Below are 14,806 nucleotides of genomic sequence, written 5' to 3'. Positions count from 1 at the left end.
TGAAATCTAGTTGATAAAATTTTAAAATATTTAAAGAAAAGAGGAAAAATAAATATTCAAATTAAAATATTTGAAATGTTTGTTTACTTCAATTTTTTATACACTAATAAGAGTTATAATACATTACTTGATAAAAAATGATGCAAAGAACAAATAATAAAGCATAATAATAAAATTTTGACATAAATCTTGTATCTTTTGAACTCCAATCTATGTTGGATGGTGATAAAAAAATTTATGACAATTACATTAAATTTTCATATTGTAGTAAATAAAAGTTAAGTTATTTATACAATTATAGTGAAAAAATTTACGTATGATTGATAATGAGTTAGAAAATAAAAAATAATTAGATAAAATGTATCAAAAAAGTATTCTACATCATGAAAATAAACAACAAATAAAAATAATAAAAAAAATTAACAAATGTGTGTCTTAGAAACAATTTGAAATACTATTGAAAAAAATCATACAAAGAAAAAATGAATGTATAATTAAGTATATGTAAGATGAAAAATACCTTAGAGATCTAAGAAAAATTTTCAAATATCAAGATATATATATACTCAATGGTTGAGAAATAACAAAAATTGTTTTAGCGAAACAAAAGAGTTATTCAAATAAAACAAAAATGAATAATAATAAGTAAATAATTTTTTTTATATTACATAGTATATGAAATGTTTATGCTATTAAACACTTAAATTGAAAGTATTAAACATTATCATGTGAAAGAAAAATATACAATAAATAAAAATATTAAGAAATAATAGAAATATTCAAATGTGAGACATAAATTTTTTTTAATTGACATACAATATTTTAACATAATTATATAAATTTTATGATAAGATGAAAAATATATTGGAGATACGAATGATTTTCGTAACAAACCAAATAATTAAAAGAAATAATATATATATATATATATATATATATATATATATATTAATTGTGAATATTTTAATAATTTAAATGAGGACGCAGATATGATGGGAACGAGTATTATTACGAGGATATGTAGATCCTGTACCCATCTTCATACCCAATTGATAAAGTCGGGGATTTTTCGTAGCCATACCCAATTAATGAGAGAATTCTTCATCAAGACGAGAACGAGTTTGGATAATACCCACGAGAGCAGGTTTATTTGCCAATATTTATGTCTAACTCAATTGATGAATTTGGATTAAGTTAATTGATTCAAATGTTTTAATTTTTTTTTAAATTTGTATTTTTAAAACATTTTTTAAAAATAAACTATAATATCTATACCAAAAGAATAAAAAAAAATTAAAAATACATATTTAATTAATAAAATATTAAGGTAAATTAAATAATAAATATATTACTATTATTATTATTTAATCCTTTTGGTTGATTAGATTATGCAGTGCAATTATAATTTTTGAAAAAGTTATATCTAAAGTGGTAACTAACTTATTGGTTAAATAAATATTTAATTTAGATAAGATTAACTGGAAAAAATCTTTTTCATATGCATATCCGTTGCTTACAAATAGGGAGAAAGTTACCATTCTCTGTAACCAAATAGGGAGAAAGTTATCATTCTCTGTAACCAAGGAACAAGAAGAAGAAGAAGAAGAAGACATGGAAGTAGAAGGTAACGAAAGTGGAAGAACAGCAAGAATGGCAAAAGAAGTTGAGAGAAAAAACATCAATGACTGGCTTCCCATCACAAAATCCAGAAACGCAAAGTGGTGGTATTCTGCTTTTCACAATGTCACTGCTGTTGTTGGAGCAGGAGTGCTGGGTTTTCCCTACGCCATGTCAGAGCTAGGATGGTTCGTTCACCAAATCCTTTTCCCTGTAAATTTCTAACCTTCTGTGATTTTCTTTTTGCATGTTACACGATGACGTTGTTTGTGGTGTGTGGCAGGGGTCCAGGTGTTACACTGTTGATACTTTCATGGATCTGCACTCTCTACACGGCATGGCAAATGATTGAAATGCATGAACCCGAACCAGGGAAAAGGCTCGACAGGTATCACGAGTTGGGGCAGTATGCGTTTGGAGAGAAGCTAGGGCTGTGGATTGTGGTGCCCCAGCAACTAATGGTTCAGATCGGTGTTAATGTAGTATACATGATAACGGGTGGGAATTCTCTGATGAAGATACACGATATTGTTTGTGATGGATGCACTCCCATCAGAAGAACCTACTTCATCATGATCTTTGCTGCAGTTCAGTTCGTTCTCTCCCACTTCCCCAGTTTCAACTCCGTCAGTGTTGTTTCTTTTGCTGCCGCAGTCATGTCCCTCAGCTACTCCACTATTGCGTGGGCAACGTCGCTCCACAGGGGCGTTCAACCAGGAGTGCAATATGGTAGCAGATTTTCAACCGATGCAGGGACTATATTTGGGATTTTTGGTGCCTTGGGAACCATAGCTTTTGGGTATGCTGGGCACAACGTAGTTTTGGAGATCCAAGCAACAATCCCTTCCACACCAGAAAAGCCCTCAAAAAAAGCCATGTGGAAGGGCATGATTGTTGCTTATGTTGTGGTCGCTCTTTGTTATTTTCCTGTTGCTACTTTGGGTTACTGGGCTTTTGGAAACGCTGTTGACGACAACATTCTTCTCTCCCTCGAGAAACCTCGCTGGCTCATTGTAGCTGCTAATCTCTTTGTTTTTGTCCATGTAACTGGCAGCTATCAGGTACATGCATATGCACTGCATAACTTCTCTTCCTCGATCTCGATCGTCGTCTTATATTAAACCATGTGAATCTAATTCTAGTTTTCGTGTTAGGTTTTTGGCGTTCCCGTGTTTGATACATTGGAATCATTCCTGGTGAAACAGATGAAGTTCCAACCAACTTGGTATCTTCGATTCATAACTCGCAATTGCTACGTTTGTGAGTGTGCTTTCATCATCTCTCACACAAAAGTTCCGTTTTCGTCTACTTAATAATTCCGCCAATAAATACAATTTATTTATCTAAATTATTCTTTGTATGCAGTACTTACATTTTTCCTTGGAGTTACATTCCCTTTCTTTGGTGGACTTCTAGGATTCTTTGGGGGTTTTGTGTTTGCTCCAACCACATACTTTGTAAGCAAAATTTCTTTGTCTAAGATAACTTTTTCTTAAAGTAATCAAATGCTGATGTTAATTAACCTATGTCTCAATCGTTTGCAGCTCCCCTGCGTAATGTGGCTTGTCATCTACAAACCGAAAAGATTTAGCTTGTCGTGGTGGGCAAATTGGGTAAGTTGACCAAAATTATTTTGTTTCTTTTTATGTATTTTTCCAAGTAATGAGTTTGATTTTTCTTCTGATCTCAGTTCTGCATCGTATTTGGATTGTTATTGATGGTGTTAGCCCCAATTGGCGCATTGAGACAGATCATACTGGAAGCTAAGGACTACAAATTCTACTCTTGATCTGTTTCGCACAGAGGAAGCTGTTTTAGTAGTCTATTTCTTTTGGTCCTTAGTTTGTTAGACACTTCTATTTTTTTAGGTCTACATTCCTTGTTCCTGAAACATTATTTATCCACTTCTTAATTTTTTTTTTCATTAGTTAAAACAATTTTATATTTTGTTTTGATCTGCATCTTTGCTATATCCCCGAGGTCCCGAGCAAATTTGTTATTAGTGTTTTTAAATAACTGAAAATTAATTAAAAAACTTTATAACTGAAAGAAATCGATGTTTTTTTGATTTTTTTTATTCCTCAACCAAACGGTAAGCAAATGGCTAATTCAATTAGAATGGAATATGGTATTTTTTTTAATTAATTAACAATAGGTAGATGTGAGTTTAAAAATGTAAATTCACCATTTGTTTTTATTGTTTTTAACTTCCATTATATTTATCGAAACGATTCACTGGTCTGTCAAAAGAATAATTCTTGAAATATAAAATGGATGGATACATTTAATCTTGAATGTTATGAAGTGTTGGAAAGATACTTGTTGTGAGTGAAATTTTCAAAAACTTGTATTTTAGGTCTGAATTCCTCTGATCACATTAATTGTCGAGATTTATATTTAGATATGACATCTCTTCATAAAATATTTTTTTTAATGAATTGAAATCTCACTTTTAAACGATCTAAAATAGAATTAGAAGCACTCAATCTCAAACATAACGTAAAATAATATTAAACATAAAATTAGGAGAGGAATTATATAATACATAAATAAAAGACTCAAAAAATTATATAACAAATTTTATGACTATATATATTAACATGTGGGAAATCATCCCTGATTTGCCTATTCCTTCTGTTAAGCCGTGATTTAGGCCTAACTTTTAGGCAATTACTGCTTCCAGGATAAATACAAAATAATAACAAATTATTTTATATAATAATATTTGTCACATTCCATAAAATAAAATATTTTATTGTGCATAAATATAAAAGTAAAATAAGTATATTTCTTGTAAGGCCCATTTAAAATCTTTTAACTTTTCTGCTCTAAAGTTAAGGGCTGTCCTCTTGTGCTTGGGTCTAGGGTTGGTCCAATTGATAAAACCCCTTTCTGGGCCTAGGGTTGGTCCAATTGATAAAACCCCTTTCTGGATGTCCTAACCCTCACTTTCACTCTCACAGAAACGCAGCAACCGTTAACCCTTTTCCCCTTGCCCTCACGAAAAGCTCTGCTAGGGTTTGCCCTAAGATTCCCTTCCTTCGAGCTCAAACTCAGTTCCTATTCACGTAAGTCACTCCTCAGCTCATGCTCCTTCCTTTCATGGTTTGTGTTCACTGTATCGTTAGGGTTTGGTAATAACCCGCTCCTTTCTTCTGTTCTGCCGTTCAGTTCAGTTGCTAACCGCCCTAGGGGCAATTCTACCTTCGTTGTGCGGGTCAGAGCGTTTTGCTAGCTTGAATCCCAGGTACGGGAAGTTAGAGCTCTTGTTTTCCAGTAGTTTTGGTCTGTAATGGCGTTGATTTCTGCTTATATGATTTAATCCTTCAATTTGGTGTATGAGAATGCTTTGTATGCTGGTCTGGTTCGATTTACATGGCTGTTGCAGTGAAGAACAGTGGCGAGACCTGTTAATCTCGCCCAAGCGAGTCCATCTCGCCTAGGCGAGATGAAACAGGGAGCTCGCCTAGGTTTTTTGCACGGAAGGTCGCCCAGGCGACTCGCCCAATTTTTGAGCGAGCAGGCAACTCGCCCAGGCGAGAGGGATCTCGCTTAAGCGAGATCCCGCGTTGCGCATGCTCTTGCTTTTGTGCTCTCGCCTAGGCGAGGGGGAGGCTCGCCTGAGCGAGCACGTCTTGCCTGAGCGAGACGTCTCAGCCTGAGCGAGATGCTGGGCGAGACCGTACTGTATTTGAATGTCTGTTGTTCCTGAATGATCTATTTTGGCTGAGAATGATTGTATGATGAATGACATGTATATGATGGAGCATGAGGTATGTTTGGTATGATTCATGAATTGCGTATGACGGGTGGGATTTGATATTGGCATGTGAAATGAATGAAAGGTTTGGAACTAAAGGAATACGTTACTGATGTGAGATGAGGCCCTAGATTCATGGGGTGGTGATGATCCGAGGTATGGATTCGAAATATGATGCGTATGAGGAATTAATCTCGAGGGTTGCTATAGAAATGTAAACATGATTTAATGTTCTCCTATTGCTGAGTTATGAATGTTGGTCCGTGTCAGCGTGTAAATTCCTTGGGGTCTCTAGGCGAGACTTTCGGGGTTGCGCTTCAGTGGTCGGGACGTAATTCCATGGCCCCTGTTAGTGGGTGCCCAAGGTGGTGTCCCATCTGTATAACTAGGTAAGGATTCAAGGTAAGGACTGCATCCTGACACTCTAAGGGGCCAGTTAGTCTCACTTAGAGCAGACTGACTCCTGTGGTGAGAGTAGCAGGAGGCCTGAAATTCATTAAGGGCTAACCTTGTGGTGAGGGAGATTTGATTTATCGTAACACTTGTAACACATAGCTCGGAGATGAGCAGCTCAGAGTCGAGCAGGGATATCCACCACAAGTGCAAGCATCCGCTGAATCCGACTAAGTTATACGTATCCGGATGAGTCGAGTCGAGTCGTAGTGTATTGAATGAGAGTCATAACATGTTCGGTTAATTATATGGATATGTGATGATGAAAATATATTTGACTGCATGATGAATATGTTGTTGGCTTTAGCTTACCCGTTTTGTTGCATGGTTGTGATGTATGTGGCTGTTCTTTCTTGCGATGATCATCGACTTGGTTGATGGGAGCAGATGGGCGAAGTTCTCGTGGTCAACAAGGGAATGGTGATTCCACCGCTTAGCCGTCTGGACTGGATCTTACACTTCTCTTCTTCATGTCTTCTTTAGGGCTATGGCCCCTGTACTCGTTGTCGTTGGATTATAAACTCTTAGTTAAACTATTATCCTGCTTTTGTTGGCATCGTGGTATGCCTGGTTTTGTAGGGGTGACGTTATGAACCCCAGGACTGCATTGTTGATTATCTCTGTGTGACGTTTCCTTTAATTTTATGTATTAAATTAAATGGGGCGTTACATTTCTTCTACGGTCATCATCAGTTTATAATCAGAGAGAAAATAGCAAAAATAAATTAAAATTGTACTATATCGACTTTAAATAAAATATCACCAATTATCAAATATAGGTCTGTGCTAAAAAGTTGTTATAAATGACAATGTAGGAGTCAGTTTCCTTTTCATTAGTTAGCCCATTCACACTAATAACACTCGAGTCCCCATTCTTATCATGTTTCATTATTTATTACGTTAAAAGTTAATTATTAATTTTATTATTATATATATATATATATGGATGACAAATAAATTTGTCATGTAGGTATTGCTTGAACTTAATCTCGTTTTGACAGAAATACCTCATGAACTAGGTATGGAGAATTTTCGACCTTTACAATTGAAAATGGATATAAGGTATACATATATGCCGAGTCTCCATACCCTTCATAATACTCGTCCCCACCACATCGGTCCTCCATTTACCGGGCCTAGTACCTGTTTAAAAAATATCCACAAAATTTTTTAAAATCCGTGTGTACATGTGGATACCCACATACCTGTGAACATTTTAAAAAAATATATGTATTTTTTATAAATTTTTTAAATAAAATTATAAAAAAAGTATAATATAATATAAATTAAAATTTAATTTTAATTTAATTTAACTTAATAAAATATAAATTTAATTTTAACTTTAATTAAATTTAACTTAATAAAATATAATTTTAATTTTAATTTTAATTTTTTGTGGGTAATGAGTACCTGTGGGTACGGATAGTATAATACCTGCACTCGACCTATTTCTAAGCGGATATTAAAGTACCCGCTACTTGTCACTTGCGGGTAATAAATACCCGCAGATACTCACTACCCGTCACAAATTTTATCCTCAAATATCCGTGGGTGCGAGTATTTTTGTCATCCCTATATATACCCGATAACTGTTGGGGATGAGGATGAGACAAAAGTTTGACACCTGGTAGAGATGAGGAAGAGACAAAAGCTTGATATCCATTGGGTTTGAGTATGGGGATGATAGTGAATTTTTTCTATAAAAATAAAAATGGGTATGAGATAGCGAAACATGTTTTCGTTTTGAGTGGCAAATAGGGCCTGGCCCGTCGGGCCTGCCTACAGGCCCAGGAAAAAAACACGGGGCGTGCCAGGGTAGTGAGCTCGAAGGCCAGTAGTGGTCCGACTCGCATAAGCCCGCAGCTCGCGCGGGCTGGCCCGCAAGCCGCATAAAATTAAAAAAAAAAACTTGCACTTGTGTATATTAATTACTTTTTTTATGAACTCTTGCATTAACGTTTCAAATTTTTGTATAACTGGAAAAGACAAGTATTATGTATTTTTTAATGTGCTAAAATCTAAAGAGTACATTGTGTATGTCATAGTATGAATATGATGAAAATGTTGAATTATCAATTTATCATCCAATTCCCCAAAGTCTTTACTTAATTTTGTGAACTTCTTAAAGTTTCCCAATTTTTAAACATTGAAAGTTTTATCATAAAAATTAGAAAATTAAAAAAAATTAAAAAAAATTAAAAAAAATTAAAAAAATTAAAAAGAAGCGGGCCAACCCACGGGCCTGCGGGCTAAGGAATATGTGGGGCGGGCCAGTGTTTGCAGCCCGCATAAAGTGTACGGGACGGGACGGGCCAGTCCGGGTTATGCGGGCCTTATGCGGGCCAGACCGACCTGCATTACCATCCTTAGTTTTCGTCTCGCCCCGTTGTCATTCCTACTCGTATAGGTTAACATAATAATGTAAATTAAATAAATTGTATATAAAAATATTAATTCAAAGATATTTCTTTTTGTTATTGTTGAAATGTAAAAAAAAAAAAAAAACTCAATTTTTGTTTGGTAATTTAAATAAAAATTAGATAATATTTTTGTTAATTTTATTAAAAAAAAAGTCAAAGCTTTTTAATTAGAAGTAAATTATATTTTTTCTAAAATTTAATTAACATAATTTTATTAGATTACTTAATGTTAGGTGAGGAATTATTTTTTTCGATTTATCATACCTGACTTTTCAGATTATTCATTAAAAAGACAAAGAAATTGTGTTATTTGCACCATTTTTTTTTATCGGACACTTTCTTTTTTTCTCTTTCTATATCTTCCTCCTGTCCTTCCTCATGCATATCATCAACTTTCTTTCTCAATTCGTCAATGAGAATGCTATATTAATTCTCACGACGCTTCCAGTTGATTAACCATTATTTCTTTCAATTTCTTGAATCAAAATTGATAAAAGATCGACACTGTACAATATTATTCAATAATATATATATATATATATATATATATATATATATATATATATATATATATATATATATATATCCTTTGTGTCACTCTTGAATCAAAATTGAAACCGTTGCTTTCAGACTTCACATTATTTGATTGTTCATCATTTTCACGGTTCTAATTTCTATCTCTCATCTTTCTACTTCACTTTCACTTCATACTTTATTTTGTTTTAAAGTTATGCTACTTGATATTTTCGGTTGTTTGTTTATATAGTTAATGTTTGTGATGATTATAGAACAAAATGAATTCTGAAACAGTAGATGATCAACGTGTTAATGATAATTTAAATGATTCTTTTACCACCAACCGTATAAGAGATTGATAATGAGGGTACAAATTTTGGTAGAGAAAGTAAGAGACCTAGGGGAACTACTTCTAAAGTTTGGAGTTTAACATAATTTGAGATTTTATTTGGATTATATTGAAGTTTATTTAGATTTTAATCGGAATTATAATTTAGTTTTCTTAGAATTGAAAAAAAAAATGTGTTTTTTTTTAATTAAGTAAGTCAGTGAGCCAACCTGTTTAATCCATCAACCCGTAATGAATCAGATCGAGTTCTAATTTTTTTGGCTCGCTAATAAATGAGTCAGGTTGGATTGATCCACTAAGTAGCCAACCTGTCCTATACCAAACCGAATTGGATCAGGTAATCCGTTTTGACAGCTCTAGCTAAAATACTATGACGGTTGAAAATATTATTCTCATGCATCTCCGTTTATAATTCTAATATCATTTTTATTTTGTTTTTTTTTTCTCTGCTATATTTCCCCTTTCGTTATGGATAAAAGTAGTTATCTTCCCTGCACCAAATGTTGAGTATTGATTAATGTTAAGATTTCAAATGTCTCTTATACAACCATAAAAAAACTTTTATCTTTTTTTTTTTGACATTTAATTAAGTTGTAAGATGATGATTAAATTATTTACACCCTTTTTAACATGTTCTAACTCAAAATGTGAATCTAAAATACTAATTAACAAATCCTAAAATATTAGTATCATTAAATAAAAAAAATATTTATTCAGTTTAGAATTTAAACCTAAAATATATTAAAATTTAGAACAAAGACTAAAATCAATTTTGAGTCCAAATTTAAGAATTAAAATTATATTTAAACTAAAACAAATTATTACAAGCTTAAAAGTCGAGTTCCACGTGCTAATCTTTTTTAAATAGTTTTTCCAACGTTTTTCAACTAAATATTGGTTGCAACTCCCTTACTTTTTTCATTTTCTTTCTTTCTTTTTCTCCGATCTGCTTCAATTCACGTATTATATAATTTATTTAATTTTATGTAATTTTAGTTAAATTTGATATTTGATTTAACAAATTTAAATTTAAGATGTAAAATATTGAAGGTTTGGAGACATTTTTCTTAAGTTACTATTATCATTGGTTCCACTTCCAAGAGCACCCTTTTACCACATGTATTCCTCCACGCAATAACCCATCGCCCACACCGCTCCAAGCCCTCTTCTTTTTAACAGCATACGCATTATATCCCACAATCAATATCTTTATCATGTTCTTCAATTCTATTATTTATGTTAATCTTGTATTCCATTGTTTATTGTGTTTCTTTTTCCCACATTCATTTCCTCCTCTTCTTCTTCTTCTCACCGATGCAGTTCAGGAAGAATTCCAATCAAACTCGTATAAAATAACAGAAGGTAAAATGGAGAATTCCAAAAATATTATATGGAGGTGTGGAAAGAAGTTACGGGACTAAGAAAAGAAATTGCCGTCAAGGAAACATGCTGTGGTAGAAGGGGTTTGACGGATTAAAAATGATAAAATCTGAAATTACCTTTCAAAACTGAAATATGTTTATATTTTAATTTTACTCACCTTGTGTAAATTGAAGGAGGCAGAAAAAGTTGTTAATAAAACATGTTAAGCATATCATAACTATATATTTATAACTTTTTCTTTCTTTCTTTTCTCCTTAGGTATATAATAATATTTATGACATTGCAAAAAATCTAAATCCTAGGAAATAATAAAGCACCATTTTATCATTCGAAACTTGTGCACCAGATGCCTTATAAAGTGTCGACCCAGTTTCTTTGAGTATTTAAATTAATTCTTCATTTTGAAAGAGTAAAATGAAAATGAGAGGGTGGAAAAGTAAAAGTTTACACGGTTGGCTTGGACTCAACAACGTGGTGCAATCAGCATACGCCAGAGTTACATAGGTTAATGGTATCCCAAGTGACATTCAATAGGTTTGCGACCACCTACCCTTCCTAAGTCCCATCTCTCCCACAACACATTTTTCACCCTTTTTTTTCCCCACCTTATTATGTACCTAGCACCAACTCAAACAAAAAAATTCATCAATTAACGATTCCAACGTTAACCATGAAAATAAAGAGATGGAAGCAACATAATAGTTTGACTTAGCAGAAGGATATGTTGCGAGATGGTGATTAAAGCTGAAACTCAAACTGGAAAACCGTCTAAGGAACAAAAGACGAGATACATGCATTAATTTACAGTCATGCAGGGTGGCCTCAGGAGTTACATATTTACAGTTCTGAGCACTTCCAGAAAAAGTGTTCAATTTGGATCAAAAGCTTCGTCTTTGTAATCAGTAACCCAATCTCAAAGCAGTTTTAACGTCCAACCTCCATGCAAAACCACCAAAATCCATTCTCCAAACATCACAGTTTAACGTAAGCGAACCTCTCTCCCTACCAAATAAATATTTCACCATCTTCACCTTACAAGTGAAGGAAGGACAAGAAACCAGTGCACCCTCCTTCATCACCAGAAATACCGGTGCCTGTCTCTCTCCCTTCATCATCTCACCGTACGCTTCGTTCGTCCACGTCACCCTCCCGTGCCCGTCCGATATGAACCCAGGACACGTGTCCCTGCTCAGTCTCACCCTCCGCTCCTCGTCCGTACTCCCCAGCCACTCGCCCTCCACCCACGTGCTCGTCACGCACTCCACCGTCACACACGAACACCACCCTCCCATCATCGCGCCGTACGGTTCAACCTTGCTCGTCAAGCTCCGCTTCTCGAAACTCACCCACATCGGCACGTTCTTCTTCAAGTAGTTGTTCGTGTTGCTGATGTCGTTGCTTCCTGCTTGTTTTACTCCCGGTGGAGTTAGATCCATCACCGGAGAAACCTTCCGAACGGGAGTCTCTGGCAATAAAGGAAGAGTCACCGCCGGCGGCTTCTGCTTGGGAGAGGATGTGTTCTTCCTGCGGCGAGTCCTTCGTTTGGCGGGACAGTTGATATCACTTGCGCACTTTCTCTTTGTGGTTCTGGTTTTGAGTAAGGTGTCGCTGCTCTCCGAGGAAGAAGCATCGGAAGGTATGGATGCGGCGACGGGTTTGGGAGCGATGGGGCGAAACCTGAGCATTATTTTGTCGACGGTGGAGACGTGGGATGCACCGGGTACATAGCGGGCGATGCAGCAGCCTCCTCTGCCATCCATTTGCAGTGTGATTAAAGTAACCGCTTTGGTTGTTTGTTAATGTTATTGCTGTAATGGAGACAGGGATGGGGGGTTAAGAGAGGTGTTGGTTTTATAGGAAGGGTGAAAGGGACACGTATGAGGGGAGACACGTGTAGGAACAGTGAAGAGGGAAGGGGATTGGTTAGGGAGGGAAACGTGTCATGCGTTGGGAGAGGGAAAGGGAGGTGAACGAATGGGAGAAGGAGGAGTGCCTGTGGTAGCTACAGAAAAGCGGCACGTAGATTTCGAGCTTCGGCAATTGTGAAATGAGAAAGTTTGACCGTTGGATATGAGGTTTGGGAGGATTCCAGATCCTGCTCACACTCACCACCACGTGTCCACGTGTGTGAAAACCAATGGCAGCCACACTAGACCCACAAAACGACACCAATCAGAGTTGAAGCTTCGTGACGTGAGATTACATTTTCCCAAACTTGTGCTTGCCAATTTAAGTAGTGCCTAAAACCAGGCAGCCCCAGTTTATAGTAAATTCTCTTGTTTAGGCTAATCACCTACGCAAGCTGCTTTCGCAAACACTGCCTCATTACTAAATTCATAACACCATAATAAAGGCTGCATTCTTGAATCGTTAGTTGGTCCCTCAGCCAAAGTATCTGTATGAGTCAGTCAAAGGCTCTAAGTTATACTAAATTCATATTTTTAAGAAATTGTTGTAATTAAGGGTTTAGTAACATATTGTGAAAAAAAAGAAAAGAAAATTGGATTGAAAAATGATTGGAAAGGGTGGGTTTTGGTGTGGTGGATTAGATCATTCTACGACACATTGAGCCAATAGGATGAGTCCAAGTGACAGGAGTGTCGATAACCATTGCCCAGTATGGAAGCAACCCTTGAGCATGTAGAAGAAGGCCACGTAGAATGGTGGCCACGTTTCCGATTGGTTGAGGAAAAGAAAATCCATGGAGTATCGTGCCTATAAGGTGTATGGTAGGACAGAGAGAGTCCTGGGGCATTGATATTTGAATTTTGAAGTTAAGAGTTCAATTATTCCGGCATCGGGTAAGGATATAGTGTGGTTGCGTGGACCCCATCTGCATGCAAGAAGTTGGTACAAATGGAGGAATCAGAGCCATTGGTTTGGCGTAGGTTGTGATTGGTTCCGACTTTTGTAGTACAAGTAATGACGTGGTGTGCATTGGTGGTGAAGCAGGGGTGTGAGAGCAACACAAGGTACGATTTGGTGGCAGTGGAGGATCTGATGGTCAGGTCATAAGTAGTGGCATTATTGAGGCAGCTCCACATACCATATCCTCTTTCCTTTAAGCACTGTTCACGGAATAATGTTGATGATCAGGCTATGTTTGGGGATCAGAAACCATCTTTATTTTTTAGGTCTCACTGAATTTGTACCTTCCATATGAATAAAGGTTGTGGGTGGCCAAAGTGAACTGGATCTGTAAGAACCCATTGCGTGGCCGTTTGGATAGGCATCGCAATTCATGTCAGATCACTGTGTTACACTGTGTCAGAGGAGTGGTGAGGGATAAGTATGACAACGGTGTGGGTGGGAGATGTCTCAGTTTATTCCAACACTGCCATAATTTGGTTAATTCAATTCATGGTTTTCTTAGGAAACGTATTTATGCTATTAGAATCAATTATTATATTTCATCAATGAGTGTATGAATCGGAAACAGATTTGAATGAGGTAATAGGATGGATCGTAAGAGATGGAGAGCAGATTATAGAACTATTTTGATTAAAGAGTTTGAAGGGGTGAATGAGTAGATTTAAATGGAAAGTTTTTGAATATTTTGTGAATATAATAAATTAAAAAAATATTTCAATTAATAAAAATATATATTTATCAAAATTATAGTTCAAAGCTGAATTAATGTTTATCAATTATACCTTTCATCTTGAAAACATCAAAAACACTTAAATTATTATTTTTATATGATTTTAAGTGAGCTATTTTCGTACCAACCAATTATTTTATGCATTATTATCATCCAACTTTCTATCTAGATTCTGATTAATTAATTAAGAACAATAATATTTTAATCTATTTTTTTTAATTCATTTTTAACTTATTATTTTAATCACTATTAGATCATCACATCACATTATTAAAATGAATCAAAATAGATGATCTAACGCTAATTAAAATAATAGATTAAAAGTGGATAAAAAAATAGTTAAAAAATCATTATCTATCAATTAAATTCATATTATTCTTTACAAAAAAAGAAGTTAGAGAAAAATTACAAACAAAATATATGGAATATGATTAGAGCATGCATCTTTATGTAATTCAAATTAATACTATTTTTTGTCATGCTTTCTGAAATATACAATGTTTTGAAATAGTTTATTTTGAATACACAACGATAACATAAAAAAAATCAACTCAAAAAAAAAATTGAATTCGCTAATTTTTAAAAATTTGAAATAATATTCAAATAAAGAAAAATAATCATCAACAATAATTTTTCAGTCTGGCAAAAAAAGCGTAAAAATATTTTTGGCCGAAATAAGTTGAGTATCTTCCTTTCCAATATCTGAA

The 14,806-nt window shown here is 34.8% G+C and overlaps 2 protein-coding genes across 2 annotated transcripts; one reads left to right on the top strand and one right to left on the bottom strand.

Moving 5' to 3' along the window:
- The first annotated feature begins 1,611 nt into the window (after positions 1 to 1,611).
- Positions 1,612 to 3,406, top strand: LOC114175517 (lysine histidine transporter 1-like). Its single transcript, XM_028060273.1, has 6 exons — positions 1,612 to 1,805; positions 1,901 to 2,678; positions 2,772 to 2,877; positions 2,983 to 3,074; positions 3,162 to 3,230; positions 3,308 to 3,406. Exons 1-6 carry the CDS (start codon positions 1,612 to 1,614, stop codon positions 3,404 to 3,406), a joined length of 1,338 nt encoding a protein of 445 aa, XP_027916074.1.
- Positions 3,407 to 10,955: 7,549 nt separating this feature from the next.
- Positions 10,956 to 12,338, bottom strand: LOC114176653 (uncharacterized). The gene has a single exon (XM_085670563.1). The coding sequence runs from the start codon at positions 12,256 to 12,258 to the stop codon at positions 11,398 to 11,400; it is 861 nt and encodes a 286-aa protein (XP_085526689.1). The 5' UTR covers positions 12,259 to 12,338; the 3' UTR covers positions 10,956 to 11,397.
- Positions 12,339 to 14,806: the final 2,468 nt, after the last annotated feature.

Source organism: Vigna unguiculata, chromosome 3 (genome assembly GCF_037176805.1).
Source record: "Vigna unguiculata cultivar grain cowpea cultivar isolate G323 ecotype 2 chromosome 3, ASM3717680v1, whole genome shotgun sequence".
In the NCBI taxonomy this organism is placed as follows: domain Eukaryota; kingdom Viridiplantae; phylum Streptophyta; class Magnoliopsida; order Fabales; family Fabaceae; genus Vigna; species Vigna unguiculata.
This window is presented reverse-complemented; position numbering and strand designations above follow the sequence as displayed.

What these genes read in the sequence shown, in the direction of transcription:
- LOC114176653 (XM_085670563.1), bottom strand. Translation starts at nt 12,258, where the DNA reads ATGGATGGCAGAGGAGGCTGCTGCATCGCCCGCTATGTACCCGGTGCA.
- LOC114175517 (XM_028060273.1), top strand. Translation starts at nt 1,612, where the DNA reads ATGGAAGTAGAAGGTAACGAAAGTGGAAGAACAGCAAGAATGGCAAAA. An exon ending in GCCATGTCAGAGCTAGGATG is followed by an intron (nt 1,806 to 1,900) that starts GTTCGTTCACCA and finishes GGTGTGTGGCAG; the next exon opens with GGGTCCAGGTGTTACACTGT. An exon ending in ATGTAACTGGCAGCTATCAG is followed by an intron (nt 2,679 to 2,771) that starts GTACATGCATAT and finishes TTTTCGTGTTAG; the next exon opens with GTTTTTGGCGTTCCCGTGTT.